The sequence below is a fragment of the Cydia pomonella genome, chromosome 4 (assembly GCF_033807575.1).
Source record: "Cydia pomonella isolate Wapato2018A chromosome 4, ilCydPomo1, whole genome shotgun sequence".
In the NCBI taxonomy this organism is placed as follows: domain Eukaryota; kingdom Metazoa; phylum Arthropoda; class Insecta; order Lepidoptera; family Tortricidae; genus Cydia; species Cydia pomonella.
The window spans coordinates 7,802,072-7,820,069 of NC_084706.1; the positions used below are offsets into that span (position 1 = coordinate 7,802,072).

Consider the following 17,998-nt stretch of genomic DNA (forward strand, 5'->3'; position numbering starts at 1 on the left):
AGGTAGCACTCATGGTGTGTAAATTAAAGACCTGCCAATGGTTTTTGAACTGCCACTTTTGAAATGCATGTTCCTGAAACTAGATGACATAGTTGTGGCGCTAAAATTAAGGTGTCCCGAACAACTTCAGAGTTTCCGAAATGTTAAAAAGATAGACGCATGCGTGTTAACAACGCGCCACCCCTCGAGCCTTACGACCGCCTCTCTCGCTCAACATCTCCCAAAATGAGTCCTTTGCTCCTACACATAGAGCCTCTCGATTCGAAGATCTGCTAGATGAATATCGTGAGCTCCGTGTCATCGTCAGTACTAAAGACATCATTAAGTTCTCGGAGAAAGAATTAGATTTTCTTGGCACATCTTTCAATTTGTTGCTTGCTTGTTGGTGAAGACTTTTATGATACAAGTTTGTTGCCAAATAGAGCGTTATTATTTAGGAGTTAAGGTTGTTATTTGTTTGAGTTCAATGTGAGCCTCAGGATACGATAGCGTGAAGGGTTCGGAGTTCAGTTGGCCGCGAGCCTGGCAGGCAGCCGCACGACTCTTGTCTTGCGTGCTGAGTCTCACTCTTAACTTATTACGTAGGATCCTTTTGCGTAGCTGGTATCGAAATTATTGATGATTGACTGATTATTTGATACTGTGATCAATATATAAATTTGTTTATATAGTTTTAAATAATTAATGCTTGTATTTAATGTTTTCTCTTCTTGGGTTTCTTTCTATTACTGGTGCTGATCACTAAAAAAACACTTTTAAAGTGTATCTTTTACTAAATCATATACATTGAATTAGTTATTGGAGAATCAAATTAAACATAATTTATGATTGTAAGTTATAAGTGTTACCGACTGACGGCAGAATGATTTATTTATTCGTCAAAAACAAAAATAACCTGTAAAAAGTGACCATATCCACGTGAAGCACTTAATCCGGTTTATGTTTGATTTTGTTTTCTTTAACTAGTTTTTAAGTTTTGTTTTTAAAACCTAGGTTTTCGTAAATAATTCAACTAAATATTAAAAAAATTAAAAATCATTAGTGAATGGAAAACGGTCGGTAGGTAATCGCTAAGCGGAGCCGGCGCCGCCGGCGGCGGCGCGCATTCCGCCGCTTCTTCACGTTCTGACCTGCTCACCAATTATACCAGCAGCGGTATCATGGTCGTGTTTTTGTCACTTGTCATATCATGCGTTACGTTCGCACGTACGTATTTGTAAAGGTGGCGACTGACTTGTAACATTTCGGTGTAATGTAACGTGATACAACCCGAGCATTACAACAGTCAGTGCAGCGAGCCGAGCCGCTCGACGCGAGCACCGCGTGCTCCACTCGGCTGTCGGTTTTTACGCGAATCCCTTTGAGTGTTACAAAGGTGGCGACTGACTTGTAACGATCGCCGTGAACGATACATTACAAGCAAATGTTACAAGTCAGTCGCCACCTTTAGAGCGTGACAGGTAGGGTGACAAATGATAGACAGCCGACCATCTTAGCCCTGCTGTATACTCGTTCTTCCGATAAGTATTTGGGAAATGGTAAAACCTTACAACAATTACATAAACGTTTAAATTTGACTAGGAGTGATTTTAATTTATTTGTCAAACTTCGCCATTAATAAACTAAGCAATAACAACTGTCTTATAACAATTATGATTACGAGTAGAAACTTTTTCATAAGCTTATTAATACTAATACATACATGTTAGGAAAAGTGATTAAGATACCAGCGTAAGGTTTCATATAAATTGTGGTATCGATAAACAACGACTTTCACTCCACCTCCTTGTCGATGGCAAATAAGCCCGCCTCAATCTAAGCTCCGCCTACCCGCTGAAGGTAAATATGTTCTTATGTAAACAGTCTTATATACTTCGCGGTACACGGGTCCTTTTCCTGTCCCTACTTCGCTATTTCTTTACCAAATATATGACTCTATGACGTAGTTCAATCGTGCTAACTTGATACGCTACAAAATTACATTTAGATACTTATGCAATTAAATGCTGAGGAAATGTATCTGTGCGTGGCTTAAATTGTTTACAAATTTTCTCGTAAAGCAAGCATACTTGTAAAGACTAAAAATATAACGATAATTGGTTTCCGTAATAAACAATACTACCTAATTATGAAACTACCCACATTTGAAGGCAATAAAAACTGTAAACGAATAAAAATCAGTGAACTTAAATAACCTTTCACTCAGAATAAATAACTTTATTTCAAATTATATACCTGTGTAGTAGCTACAGAAATAAAGTATTGCAAGGAAGCACTTCTGTTATCTATTCTTAAGGTACTTTTAAAAAAGAAACAAGGAAATAAGTACTTAATTAAAAAAAAATATTTCAGTAGGTTCAGTCAGCATCAAAAGTAGCGGATCAAATAATGTTTCATAAGTAACTACCATTCTGTAACAGCTTAACAAAAAGTGATGTCTTTAATATATAACAAGTAAGACTGTAAAAGATATACTTTTGAGCGCGAATTTTAGAAATTTATCTATATTTGGAAAAGTTATCCGGAATATCAGATACTTTTGATGCTGACTGTACAACGAGCTGCAAAATTGCATAGACAATTGTTCAGCTGGGTGTACATTATTTTTACGAGTTATTTCCAGGAATTTTTGATATCCGAGACTTGGCCAAAGCATTATTCATGTACGAAAGATAACAGCATAAATTATCCTGCTGCATGCTTCGCCGCCATGAAGCGGAATAAGTAGGCTATTTTAAACGGATTTTCCGAGCTGAATAGATACCGGTCACTAGATAGCGGGAAGATAAAAATAAAAACAATCATAATAAGTACTTTCTTTTTTATTTACACTAATTTTAGACTTCGTTAAATCAATCTATCATCAAAACTTTTATTTACCTCTTTCTAATATATAATTTCATTGGATACACAATTACGAGTACCAAATAGTTGGCAAAGACCTTAAAATGTACATTTAAATTCTGAAGTCAAGTTAACTAACAGGACAGCATTAACAAACATATTCAACAAAGCGGGTAAAACTTTCGCAGCTAAGAAGTTGGAATTGTGTATACAATGTCTGGTAACAGTGCGCTCTAACAAGCCGGCCATCTGAAGTTGTTAAACGGGCAGGAACAGAACAGGCAGGCGGGCGAATAATTCTAGGCGAGCGGTCAGTAACTGGGGAGCTCTTGCGGACAGTTTGGAAGTGCGGCGGCGGCGACTCGGCCTGGGGCGGCGCAGGAGTCCCGAGATCTATCGCTGACAGCTTCGTCATGGAGGCGCATTCGCTCGGCCGCATTCGCCAAACCCCTACTGTGAGGAATCATATCGTCTACACCGACCAAAAAGGAAGAAAGTAAGTTTTCGTCTTGCATGTTTTAAACCCTATTAAATACTGTACGTTGTACCTAAAATTAAGCAATTATCTATTATTTTAATAAAATTAGGTAAAGGACTAACGGCCCGATTCGAAGAATGAGATACGATAACGATAAGTTCTGGTTTAGATAAGTTCTCATTTAGATATAATTTCTATGTCGTATAATTGACAGAAGCAGCTCGATTCGGGCAACCAATGTCACTTTGACGTTAGAAATATCGTAGATAAATCTTATTGGGATCACAGCGGAATCGAAATAAACGTCAATTTTGACATGTCGTTTAATTATCGATCTTTTAAAGATCTTTCCAAGATCTTAAACGTGTCTTAATTATTCTTCGAATCGGGCCGTAAATAAAGCTAAACGAGTCCAAAAAGTTAAATAGAAATAAGAAGTACGTAATAAAAGTAGTAAAGCATAAATGTCAATGTCTGTGATTAAATTAATATTACTTTTTAAGGCCGAAAATGTTAATACTTTGAGAACAACCTACTGAAACTGGAATCCATTCTAACTGCGGTATTTAGGTAATTCAGGCTACGTATCCAACATGCCAATCGTTAAGAGGCCGTTATCGATTTTAGTCGCAAAAATGTCAAATTGATAGATTTAGCGCAATAAATTGTACACCTTTTGTTAACTATTAAAAATAACAAGTACTGGTTTCTATTAGCACGTCTTGTTATCTTTCATTATAATATATCTTTTTTTTTGAAAACAGACTCACTTAATTAGTAATGATTTTTTTTCTGATAGACGTTTAGGTAAACGCGCGTAAAGCAGTGATTTTGTCGATCTTATTTGTAAATTTCGTAAAGTTTGGACTGCTAAAAATGGTAATTTTATATTACACATATCCTGTACTTCAACTTTAATAAACTACATTTTTGTTATTATAAATTTGAAGTAGGGTAAATGAAAGTTAGACGAAATCAATTTTCTCCAGAAATTACTTCTTGACAATTGACTTAATTTCAACTTAATTTTGATACTTAAACAATCTACAACATTTGCTGAAACTGTTCTTATACATCATTTTGTATAATTTACTACCATAATTTTTTGATGAATTTTTAAAAACTATCCCTTCTCGTCACCTATTACCGGGGACGCATGCTTGCGACCTCATTATTAAAAACACAAGATGAAAAAACGTGCTAATAGATACCAATACCTGTTATTTAGATATTACGTAACAAAAGGTGTACAATTCCAACGACTAAATCTATCAATTTAAATATTTTGCTCTAAAATCGTTACCGGGCTCTTAACACTCCGTATCGAACGAAACGCAATTGTCACTATCGCACTAATATGGAAGAGTGATAAAGAGATATAACTTCTTTAGTTATAAGAAAAATATTAGTATTTTATTGGTGTCTATTATTTTTATTATAACTCGTTCGATTTAATTAAATGGCTAAATAGTTGATTATTAAGAAATATATCCAGAGGGTAAAATTTAAACCTTTAAACCAAACAAATGAGTCCTATTATTTCTCTCAATTTAGTTTAACAAGCGACTTAGAGTCAAAGGTTCCTCGAAGCGCGGAACTCAATGGCCGTGAATTTTGTAATCTTCATTAATTTCGACTGGAACTTAACTGTCGTTCTTCCTATTTCACTTTTGTTTCTGTAAATTTAATATTAGGTTATTGCGTGTGGGATGAGTATACAATTATACGTCACACAGTTTTAAATTTACAGATTCGATAACACTCGTTTTATTCAAATGTGACATTAGTTCATATTTATTTATATTTACATTTGTAAATAATTGATGAAAATTATGTAATACATGCGATGAAAATAATAAGTTGATGCGGTTTTTTGCATTACCTCGGTACCTAACTAAAATACACTTGAATTCATGAGAGATGGAGTCCGGTATTTGTACTGAACTGTCAAATTTCTCATATAAAAGTTGCGCCAGCTTTCGTGAATCGACCTATTAAATTCCACCAATATGACTATTATAAACACAGCTTCTCATATTATCATATGCCAACTTTGGCTTTGACTAAGTATTTATAAGAAAATGTATACTAGTTAATTTCAGAATGCAACTGTATAAACATAATACTTATATTTCCCATTTTAACTGACGTATAATATTATCCAAGCTTGCTAATGAATAATGTGACCAACTTTTCTAAAGAAATTTTCATATAAATTAAAGGCGAAAACTTTGCACTCACAGAAAGGTGAACCTAGCGGGTGTCTGAACCAGTACGAATGTAGACATTAACTTTCACTGCAAGATTTAGTTTGTTTTTGTTTATCTTACTTAATATCTAAGGTGTGGTAGGATAAACTGCCCTAACATCGCAAACTACCTCAACAACTAGACGGAGTATATAAGACTAAGTCTGTGTAGTCTGTGTCTAACAACAACCACCTTACCCGGGTACGTCCTTAAACTACGTCCACAAGAGAGGTATGGGCATTATGAATGTCGTCTAGCTTAGTGTGGTAGGGCACAGCACTGCGGATGTCATTCTAGATCTAGAGCAGAGTCCAACTGTGGAAGTACCTTACAGAAAAACGCAGCCAAATAACACTAGACTCTACTCATAGTGTTGTGTTCCTGTCGGTGAGTAAGGTTGCCAGAGCTCAACGAGGGGAGGGAGGGTTGTTAGGGTCGGCAACGCGCATGTAACTCCTCTGGAGTTGTAGGCGTACAGAGACTGCTTACCATCAAGCGGGCCGTATGATTGTTTGCCACCGACGTAGTATAAAAAAAAAAACGACAGAAGACGCAGGCATAGGCCAATAATGTAATAAAGTAGATTAAGTTCATTTTACAAGATGCTGATTTTATCACCAAATGTTTATACCTAGCATTAACATCCTTTAAAAATACTACAGTTGAATATTGTTGGTTATTTAAAATTCCTAATACATTCTCAGTTATTTAAAAGAAAAATATTTATAGTTTATTTAAATGAATATCCTACAATCTGTCACTTCTCAAGTAATTCAAAGTAGTCATAAAGTTAAGAAGTTCAAAAAAGTTATTCATAAATTGGGCAAATTGCTTTGTTTTCATTTATTTAAGCTTGATAGGTCTCTGTTTAAATATTAAATAATATCTTTATATTATTTGTGACGAGAGTAGTTCTCTACAATAAAGAAATTTGAATAGAAATGGCTCGAGGGTTGGTTGTTCTATGGGTCTGATGTCTTTATTAAAGGCGGTAGCGGAGAAACATATTAAGTATTTGAATTATACATATCATACATTATTATCCTGATATCTGGGGGCACGGTAGTGCCCTAGCCAAGAGAAGCAAAGCGAAGCGCAAGGGCACTACCTACCTTTTCTCGAAGCGCTTCGTCGTTTTTTTTAACCCTCATAACTTGGGTTTCGATTATACCAGATAAACAAAATTCTCGGGATAAAATATCAATAGTGAACTTATTAAGCATAAAAAAAGCAATTGCTCTCATACTTTAGATTTTATTCATATCTAAAAAACCCGATCATCAGAAACCTTAGGGTACTTCCTGAAGTTCTAGGAAGCTGTATTTTGGTATGTAGGATATTAGTATTAGTATACAAACAACAATAAAATTCAAAAATTTGACATTTTTTGCCCTTAAGGGGGTGAAAAGGGGGGTGGAGTTTTGTATGGGAAATCAATAACCGATGAACCAATTTAGTTGAAATCTGGTATATAGATAGTTTTTGTTATGGGAAAGGATGTAGAATAGTTTTCAACCCCAAAATCACCCCGTAAGGGTGAAAAGCGGGAGGAAAAGGGGGTTATGGGGAAAAGGGGTTGAAATTTGTATGAAGAATCAGTACAAAAAGTAGATTGTATAAAATATGCCCCCAGTCAAGCCACATATTTTGACTAAGGTGTAGAGTTTTGTGAAGTTAGGGTTTGTAGAGTTAGAAGCTTGGCTCTACAAGAGATCTGATAACTTTTTTACAGTGCGAGCCTTATGGTCTCATCTTGGCTACATTTTACATGAAAATGTTTTTGATAGGATAACTATGTACCTACTAAATAATAAATGGACCTTACTTAAATTTAAGGGACTTTACTATTATTATATACATATATATATATATATATTATAATATCGATGAAACCAGGATTAGCTCACAACAAACACATCATCAGTCATAAGGCAGACCTATTATTTTGGGTATGCGTAGGTAACAATTGTGCATGCCTTGTAAGCGCAGTTCTGAAGTGGCTTATTATAGTTATTATACCTATGTAAGACTAGATGAAATGAAGTATATTTTTTTGAATCATTTTCATAAGTGGATAACTTCTGCGAGTTGTTAGGGTTCCGTAGCCAAATGGCAAAAAACGGAACCCTTATAGATTCGTCATGTCCGTCTGTCTGTCCGATTCTGTCACAGCCACTTTTTTCCGAAACTATAAGAGCTGTACTGTTCAAACTTGGTAAGTAGATGTATTCTATGAACCGCATTAGGATGTTTACACAAAAATAGAAAAAAAACAATAAATTTTGGGGGTTCCCCATACTTAGAACTGAAACTCAAAAAATCTTTTTTCATCAAACCCATACGTGTGGGGTATCTATGGATAGGTCTTCAAAAATGATATTGAGGTTTCTAATATCATTTTTTTCTAAAATGAATAGTTTGCGCGAGAGACACTTCCAAAGTGGTAAAATGTGTGTCCCCCCCCCCGTAACTTCTAAAATAACAGAATGAAAAATCTAAAAAAAATATATGATATACATTGCCATGTAAACTTCCACCGAAAATTGGTTTGAACGAGATCTAGTAAGTAGTTTTTTTTTAAAACGTCATGAAATTAAAAAAAAAAAATTTTTTTCATCATACCCATACGTGTGGGGTATCTATGGATAGGTCTTCAAAAATGATATTAATGTTTCTAATATCATTTTTTTCTAAACTGAATAGTTTGCGCGAGAGAACCTTCCAAAGTGAAAAAAAGTGTGTCCCCCCCCCCTGTAACTTCTAAAATAACAGAATGAAAAATCTAAAAAAAAATATATGATATACATTATCATGCAAACTTCCACCGAAAATTGTTTTGAACGAGATCTAGTGAGTAGTTTTTTTTTTAATACGTCATAAAATTAAAAAAAATTTTTTTTCATGAAACATATACGTGTAAGGTATGTATGGATAGGTCTTCAAAAATGATAGTTAGGTTCCTAATATCATTTTTTTCTAAACTGAATAGTTTGCGCGAGAGACACTTCCAAAGTGGTAAAATGTGTGTCCAAAGTGGTAAAATGTTGAACAAGATCTAGTAAGAAGATTTTTTTTTAATACGTCTTAAATTGTACGGAACCCTTCATGCGCGAGTCCGACTCGCACTTGGCCGCTTTTTTTTTTCATCTGCCTGCTCCGTCGCTGCCTCCTCCGCCTCAGTCAGCTGGCAATGTGTGTCGCGGAAGGACAGACGAGTTACTTGTACACTTTCCGGTAGTCACATTTTCGCAACACAGTATTCACATTTCGAGGACTGGAAAGTTGGCGTTATCGCGTTTAAAATAGAACGACAAACACATCTAACTTTGTGATGCAAAATGGACACGGCTCGGTTCTGACAAAACGTTATGGATGCGTATTTTTGGTACTCACAGAAATGGCTAACTCTGTTAAGTGATTGTCAAAGAGCTGACATTGTTTTTGTTGTTGGACGTTTACATTCTCAACGAGATACAATCATTTTGCGTTAACGTTAGAATTAAGGTATTACTTTGTCCCCCGTCTAGTTGTTTATGAAGTTACCTTTTTTCTGTTATTGAATTACTATTTATTTTTGGGAAGTACGAAGTTTGTTGTTTCCCAGTGTCTGGTTGAGATGACATCGATGAAATCGAATCGACAATGCAGTAACAGACAAATAGGTAAACAAACCTAGTTACATAGTTTGTTATTGCTACTAATGTTTATTGTTAGCTTGATGTTTATCTAAAGTTTGTCTATCTAAAGCTGTTACAACTGTTTTCTGCCAACAAACTGCTATGCAGTTTGGCAGATAAGTAACCATAACTGATGTAACTTCTCTTTTTATAAATAAAAAAATCAAGGATGGCCGGTACAGTTGACTTTGAGCTATCGTCTTTCAATGAATGCCCTCATTAACTAAGGCTCAAGAGTTCAAAATGTGCTGTCTCAACATGAACGCCCACGTATTTACCGTTCCGGTTCATCCATTATTTTTATACTATGTCGGTGGCAAACAAGCGTACGGCGCGCCTGATGGTAAGAAGTCTCCGTAGCCTATGTACACCTGCAACTCCAGAGGCGCCTTGCCGACCCTAACACTCCGCACCCTCGTTGAGCTTTGGCAACCTTACTCACCGGCAGGAACACGACACTGTGAGTATGGTCTAGTGTTATTTGGCTGCGGTTCGCGGTTTTCTGTAAGGTGGAAGTACTTCTCCAGTTGGGCTCTGCTCTAGATCTGGAATGACATCCGCTGTGCTGTGCTCTATCACACTAAGCGAGATGACATTCTCAATGCCCATACCTCTCTTTTGGACGTAGTTTAAGGACGTACCCGGGTCCAAACATACATACACTCTCGCGGTTATTGGTTTGCAATCATTTGCAATTGCAATCCTTTGGCGTATAGGGATTAGGGAATGTACCTACACATTCCCTATACACAAAATGATTATGGAAATCATGTAAGAGATTTCCTTTGGGCCAGACTTGATTAGATTATGCAGTAACAAAGTAGAAATTTTAACATTCAGAGCCAGAGTTGGCCCCGTCACTTTGCGAACTCGTTTCGGCGAAAACATATAGGTACGAGTAAGTGTACAAATTGATTTATTGAAGTTGAGCGGGTTTCCGAGTTGCGCCGGAGTATTCAGTCCTTTGCCTTACATAGATAAAGCGAAATAAAAAGAACTTCACAAACAAAAATCCCCTTGTCGCAAGATTTACGAGCCGACGCACCTCCGGCGCAAATAAGTTATATGTAAATTTTATGTTCTGTTGCTTAAATTTATAAACTTACAGGAGACACGTAAGTGGGGCGACCCGAAGTAATTGCAGTAAATAAAGTTTTACTGGATCCATTATCGATGGAGACAATTTGTGCATTAGGCGACAAACAAACAATACGGTATGATGATAATATAAAGTTAGAACTACATTAGCGATCAATTTCCAACGAATACGATTGGATTAAAGTTTTCGTAAAACTAATAATTTTCCTTTATGAAATTTAAATGAATAACATCCGAGTAAACGTGAGCTTTCCCGTGATAATTATACAGAGTCACGCGAACGGCATTTTAGGCATGTGAATCTCATAATGAACCACCAACTTTTTTGTAAGATTAACCTTCGCCTAAATTGTGTGAATTAACTCGCACATTAAGCTTCACGTGACCACGTGACACATTTTTGTGCTCCCTTGCAAAGGCGGAACCTCCTTATGTGCATCATATTTACGGGAACATTCTATTTTAAATAGTTTAGAATTTGACGACCGGTTTGGCCTAGTGGGTAGTGACCCTGCCTACGAAGCTGATGGTCCCGGGTTCAAATCCTGGTAAGGGCATTTATTCGTGTGATGAGCTTGGATATGTGTTCCTGAGTCATGGGTGTTTTCTATGTATTTAAGTATTTATAAATATTTATATTATATATATATATCGTTGTCTAAGTACCCTCAACACAAGCCTTATTGAGCTAACTGTGGGATTTTTTTTTTTAATTTGGATAGTAGCAAAAATTAGTTTTAAACCACACTGTGCATAACACTGTGTTTTTGAACTCCGTTAATTTCAAGCGTACATCCCTTATATACAGGCTGATTTTTTAATCGTGAATTGTAACTATGTTTTCCGATACTGCTGCTAAAGATAAACACGAAGCACTAGTGCTTATTGTAATGAATAATATAATAATATATATAATATAATTCAGCCTGTATACGTTCCACTGCTAGGCACAGGCCTCCTCTCATGTGCGAGAGGGCTTGGGCTATAGTCCCCACGCTAGCCCAATGCGGATTGGGGACTTCACATAAACCTTTGAATTTCTTCGCAGATGTATGCAGGTTTCCTCACGATGTTTCCCTTCACCGAAAAGCTAGTGGTAAATATCAAATGATATTTCGTAAATAAGTTCCGAAAAACTCATTGGTACGAGTCAGGATTTGAACCCGCGACCTCCGGATTGAAAGTCGGACGTCATATCCACTCGGCCACCACCGTGGTAATGAATACGCAACTTAATTAACTATCGTTAAAAAAGAACGGTGATCCCCACTTACCATCGTTTATGGACCCTACTTGAACCACTTAACTACAAATGATTTTATTCTTAAGTTCAAAGATTAGGTATCACTTATCAGTATCACGCATGTGCATGCCGTCTAACAAAAATTAAAAAAATAGGCAGCATTCCGGCGATGACGCAAACCGCTTTCTCAGAGACCGTGCGGAAGGCACTGGCTACTCTCAGGGCACTGAACCTATATACTAATGCGATTTTTCTTCTTGTTTCCTGTACTCCGAGGGCGTCCGTTCAAATGGATATTCCATACGTCAGCACTGACGTTACGACTGACGACAACAGTATCCTCCTGGTCTGTTTCGGGCCTCCAACATTTGGCATCAGTCGTGATAAGCTTATTGCCCTCACTACCGACGCTTTAGCACTTACATGCTAGAGCAGCTAGCAGGATGCTAGCAGGTAGACCTGCTGCTTGAAATTATAAATATAAATAAATAATAAATAATAATAAATGTAATTTCGTGTTCTCCAACTTTCAGTCTGATGGTTTCCATCTTTTTTCTACTTGTGATATGCACTGCCTCGGTTTTGTGTTCGGCTCGACGCAGGTTCACCGTTGCCATCTACTGATTTAATTTTTCAAGTGATATAAAATTGGTGATTAATCTCATCGAAATACTTCGCGACGATGACAACGGCCACATAAACGGCATACGACACGAGTTTCAGTATTATTGTTTGCAGAACATATAATTCCCTTACCGAGGGAAGATCACTATTTAGTATGATAAAGCATTCTAATTTTTAAGTACATGATTTTTTTATGATAGCTTTATTTGACATTCATAAGTGCATTGTAATATGCCTACTTGAACAAAAAAACCTTATCTTTATATAAAAAATATATCTTTTTCGTGTTTTTTGTAAATGATAGCAACAATATTGTGTGCACTGTAAGCACAATGCAAGCGGGCAATTAACAGTAATGAGCGTGCGGTGATCTACAAAACTGCATGTTCACAGTCCAGTTGAGCTTTAATCGGACAACCCGTGCAATCATTTCGTAAATACTTAAATCTTGATCATTTTCCTACACCGGTCAATAAGTTTGTTAATTGAGTTTTGTTAAATTAACGATCAATCTTCTAACCTAACCGACGGTCTGATTCATAGGGATTGGAAGGTCAAATGGTGCATCCGTTTTGCAAGAAATACTACTTGCGCCAGTTCTTAGGATTATCTTTAGATCTTGCCTTTTGTGCTGTATGCCTGTGCGGATTTCTTAGTCCCTACATTATGCGTAGGCCGACAAGCTTTTGGTAAGATTACTTACTCATGTCTCCATCATAGTTGCGCATGCTTGTATTTTTTACAATATAAAACTAACAACTTTAGATTAAAACATATTATTATTAAGGTAGGGCACTCAAGGTCTATTAACACATTGCTTATTATTACATTATTTTTTGTGAGGGTTTAAGACTGTTTGTTGCCTAAATAAATAAAAAAAAACTTTCATAAGTTTTTCATGATTATAGTACTAAAAATATTCAAATCTTTCATGAAATAAAACTATTATAAACGTAGTATATCGTAAACGTGGTAGCGGTCCGGTACGCCTATCAGTAACAACTTTTAGAACGACTAAATTAAGTAAGGTTTTGTGAAGTGTTTTACAGAAAAGAAAAAAGTATATCCATCCCTTTTCAGGGGCTGTAATACCAGCACAGCGATAAGACAGTAAGATTCTCTCCGACTGTGCACGAATGAGAAAAGATCTGACCAAACTATATATTCCATATTATCCTAATATCCCACATACATATAACGTATGGTCACCCTAATTAGAAAGAGATGCAACGACCTACTTTGACTTCTCATGTGGATGTTCTCATGTGGGGTTGATAGTACAGTTTTTCTTGGTATAACTTTAGATTCTAAACTCCAGTGAGGTCCCCATATTGCTACTCTTTCGAATAGACTGAGTTCTGCAGCTTTTGCAGTAAGCAAAATCCGTCAGTTAACTGAGGGCAAAACAGCTCGATTAGTATATTTTAGTTACTTCCATAGCATTATGTCATATGGTATTTTACTGTCGGGTGGTGCTTCAGAGATAAATACCATTTTTGTTCTGCAGAAGAGGGCTATTCGAGCAATATATAAAAAGAACCATAGAGACTCACTTAGAGATAAATATAAGGAAATTGACATAATTACAGTGCACTGTCAATACATTTATGAGAATATTCTGTATGTGCATAAAAATATTGCCGATTATAAGAAAAATTGTGACAATCATAATATTAATACTAGAAATAAACATAAGCTCGCAGTGCCCTTCACTCGGCTCCATAAAATTAAAAAATCATTCATGGGTAATTGTGTAAGATTTTATAATAAACTTCCAAACCATATTACTGAGTTATCAATTAATAAATTTAGAATCATGTAAAGCGTAAACTTATTTCTAAAGCTTATTATACCACACAAGACTACATGAATGATAAAATAACGTGGGATTCATTGTGATTCGAAATGATTAATTATTTATTATATTTGAATAATGATAATGAAATGGATAGTCCAATGTATGTACTTCCTTTGTTGTTTTTATTTTATTTGTTTGATATTTAGAATTTATTCTAGAAACATTCTAGACTAGTATGTTTTATACAATTGTTTTTTTTTGTATGACGATATTTTGTGAAATTCTTAGTATTAAATTTGATTTATGAATTATATTCATTAGTATTAAATATGGAATAATATTTACAACATCAATAAATTGCTCTGATAATTAGCGTAACATAATAAAATTAGCTGATGGTCCCGGGTTCAAATCCTGGTAAGGGCATTTATTCGTGTGATGAGCATGGATATTTGTTCCTGAGTCATGGGTGTTTTCTATGTATTTAAGTATTTATAATTATTTATATATTATATATATCGTTGTATAAGTACCCTCAACACAAGCCTTATTGAGCTTACTGTGGGACTTAGTCAATTTGTGTAATAATGTCCTATAATATTTATTTATTTATTTAATACTGTCTTACTATTCATAAGTGCTTGTTGCTAGGCCTACATGAATAAAGAATATTTGGACTGAACTGAACTGGACACACTTTTTGGCCAATATACAATATACTTTGGTCTCACAGTATATATCTTGCTTCTTCCATTATTAGATGGACTACTGGATCCTAAGCTGGTGGTAGAGAAAAGCCATCTTCTCCATTAAAGTTTGGATATTTCTTAATCTCAACGGCGTCACGCAACATTTTGGGAATATATCTCTTCTCCTTTGCGGGAACCTGAGGCTTATCAAACTTTATTGAGTGATTGGCTTTATCCATGGCATGCTTCTAGACTGCAGACTTTGGTCGACGGTGCTTAATATCAGCTATGTGTTCCATTCCTATCTAAGTAGAAATGCTTTGCTTTATCTGCCCCACATACATATGAAAAACTACATTCACAGTTCAGCTTATTGTACACTCCTGCATTCTGTAGAGGGGTATTATAATAATAATAATAAATAGGCCTCAGGAAATGTGACATATCTTCTTCATCGGCTTGAAATAGGTTTTAGTTAATCGAACCACGTTCCAGCGTTTGTACACTGTGGCTGTGATAGGAGTGTGTTGCTGTAAAGGATTCAAAACGTCGGAATGTATTTTAAGTTCAACACACACTATCTATATATTTATAGTATAATAATCCGTTTAAATAATGTTAGCTACTTATAAAGTTTCAAAACTAAAATAGGTACTAAACCGGATTTTTACTTATCTACTGTACTGTATTGTTGATTAAACACACATCGTTGAGTGCCTATTTGAATGCGAAGTTTTGTAAAGAGTAAAATTATTATGGATTTCGTTATTGTTTTGACTTGATGTTTGCTCATTGAATTAACATCCCGCAAATATGCAAGCACGATTTAATCGCTATTTTTGGAGCAAAATTTCTGTTTGTCAATTAAAATATTTGGAATCACTGAAATAATTTCAGTGGCAGTTAATTTGATTATCCGGGGAACCGGAGAAGAATACAAATTGTACAAAACACGGTCATTAGGTATTTTATTGTGCGCCTTTATAACTATTTTGCTTCTCTTTCTGCTACAAATATCAAAGTATGATTTCCTTAAATGCAAAATAAAGCGTTTAAATATAAACTTCTTCCTCTTTCGAAATATGACCTCCATCAAATCTATGGTGATTTTGCCAATTTTAAGTGTCGTTGCTCAGGCGTAGTAGCTTTAAAGTGTGCTTGTAGAGCATGAAGTTGTTCGGTAGTTGCTTTTAGTAAAGAGATAGCTGGACTTTACTAAAAGCCATGACGGATTGCCGGCTGTTGATTAACACATGGATAAACAGGTTTTAAGATTAGTTTTTCATTAGCTGCACACTTCCAAGATAATAATCTATCAATATTATTACACTTTAAACAACATCGACGAGCAAAACACAATAAAATGTAAATACTCAACTAGGAACTGCCTTCTTCCTCTCTTGTCAGTAAAATCTATGATTGTTAATAACTAATAAACATTTTGAAAGTTAAGGTATCTACTACTATTTTCGCATCGTAAAACAAAAAAATCTACAAATGCGGCGCTTGCTTGAAGCTTCCCGAAACCCGCGCTCATTCCGATACTTTTTTTTTTTTTATTCCGAAAAGGTAAGCATTTGACCACAATCTCACCTGATGGAAAGTGTCGATGTAGTACTTTGCGCGTAGTCAACTTCGCTAGCTTATTAATAGGCCGCCTTTAAGTAATTTTGAAATATTTGAAAACATAATGTAATCTTTTCTACTTAAAATATCACTTTCTAGTAAATAACTTATATGCGGCGACTATAATTTAAATATTTGGGAAAATTCAACAATAAGTTGTAGATTGTTGAATCTTTTCAAATCATGGAATCTCAACCACATGTTTATGGAGCCTACTAGAATGACTGCACTAGTGCCACCTGTATAGGCATAATGATAACATAATTATAACTTGATTTTTTTAGGGTTCCGTAGTTAACTAAGTGGGACCGTGCGAAGTGCTTGGTGAGGGTAAGTAAAGCGATCCCAGCGCATAAGGTGGTAAAAATTTGAACTAACTGCGGATAGGGTCTTTAACATTTCGTACAAGTTATATGGCTCGAAATGAAACTTAAATTTACGATTACTTCTGAAATATTCATTTAAATTGTATGGTATAATTTGATATTTATTAATACTGTATCCGTGTAAATAGCTTTGCAAATGCCACATACTATGTAATCTTTTTCTAGAAGTTAAGAATAGGTATAGTAAGTTATCCTTAAAAGATAGACATTCAACATCGCGGGGTTTTTTGTAGACCCATGAAAGACAGACAGCCTCAGCATACATTGTGTTGTGTTGTGTAGCTTAAATGGATTAGGCAGCATTTTCGATTAAAGCTCCTAGCCAGCATTATTTTTTCCGACAACATCGTCATATTTCAATCAATTTACACAAAACCTTAACAAGTTATACACCTAAACCTTCCGCAAGAATCACTCTATTGATAGATGAAAGTCGTATGAGAATCTGTTCAGTTTTTTAGTTTTGGAGCAGTTTTATAAGATGTAGTGTATTGACCTTTTCCCCTAGACTTGCGGACGCTAGGTTGCGTGACAGTCGTGCACATAGCGAATAGTTTCGCCATGTCCATCTGTCTGTCCGAGGCTTTGCTCCGTGGTCGTTAGTGCTAGAAAGCTGCTTTTTGGCATGGATATATAAATCAATAAAGCCGACAAAGTCGTACAATAAAATCTAATATTTTTTAGGGTACCCCCCTACACGTAAAGTGGGGGTGATTTTTTTTATTCAACCCTACAGTGTGGGGTATTGTTGGAAATGTCTTTTAGAACTATTAGGGGTCTTCAACAAACATTTTTTGATAAAGTGAATTTATTCGGAGATAATCGCTCCGAAAGAAAATAAATTGCGTCCCCCCCTCTAACTTTTGAACCATTAGTCCAAAAAATATGAAAAGAAATCGTAGAAGTAGAGCTTAAGAAAGATATAAAATGAAATCTATAGCGGACATTATCACTTTAGCTGTTTTAGAGTTATTGCAAAAAGTCTCCCCTTCATAGTAAAAAGACGTACATCCACAGTTAAACGTTACTACGACATTAAATAGGTTGTTTTAGTTATTTAACATTATGACATTTTGACCAAATTTAAAATAAAAATTGCTCATTTTACTCATTCTATTTTTATTTACTTTTTATTTTCTCTAAAACAGTTTAATTGGCTGTATGAGTACGAACGAAAGAGTAAAAAAAAGTAAGAGGCAATCCCGCTAATTTTATATTCAAATTCATATTCGTTTATTGCACTTATGTACGGTCTAGATCACGCGAGGCTTTTGGCGGTCGGAGCC

At 35.5% G+C, this 17,998-nt stretch overlaps 1 protein-coding gene across 6 annotated transcripts in view; it reads left to right on the forward strand.

Annotated features, from left to right (window-relative positions):
- Positions 1-368: 368 nt before the first annotated feature.
- LOC133516981 (delta-sarcoglycan-like) overlaps positions 369-17,998 on the forward strand; it is a 50,326-nt gene continuing 32,696 nt past the window's right edge. Inside the window, exons 1-2 of one of the 6 annotated variants that reach the window (XM_061850076.1) lie at positions 369-603; positions 2,932-3,340. In XM_061850076.1, the coding sequence (XP_061706060.1) occupies positions 3,258-3,340 (83 nt within the window). In that variant the 5' untranslated portion in view covers positions 369-603; positions 2,932-3,257. Of the gene's footprint in view, positions 604-2,363; positions 3,341-17,998 lie in introns of those variants that run through there. The other 5 variants (XM_061850078.1, XM_061850079.1, XM_061850077.1 and 2 more) reach the window with 5 other exon arrangements.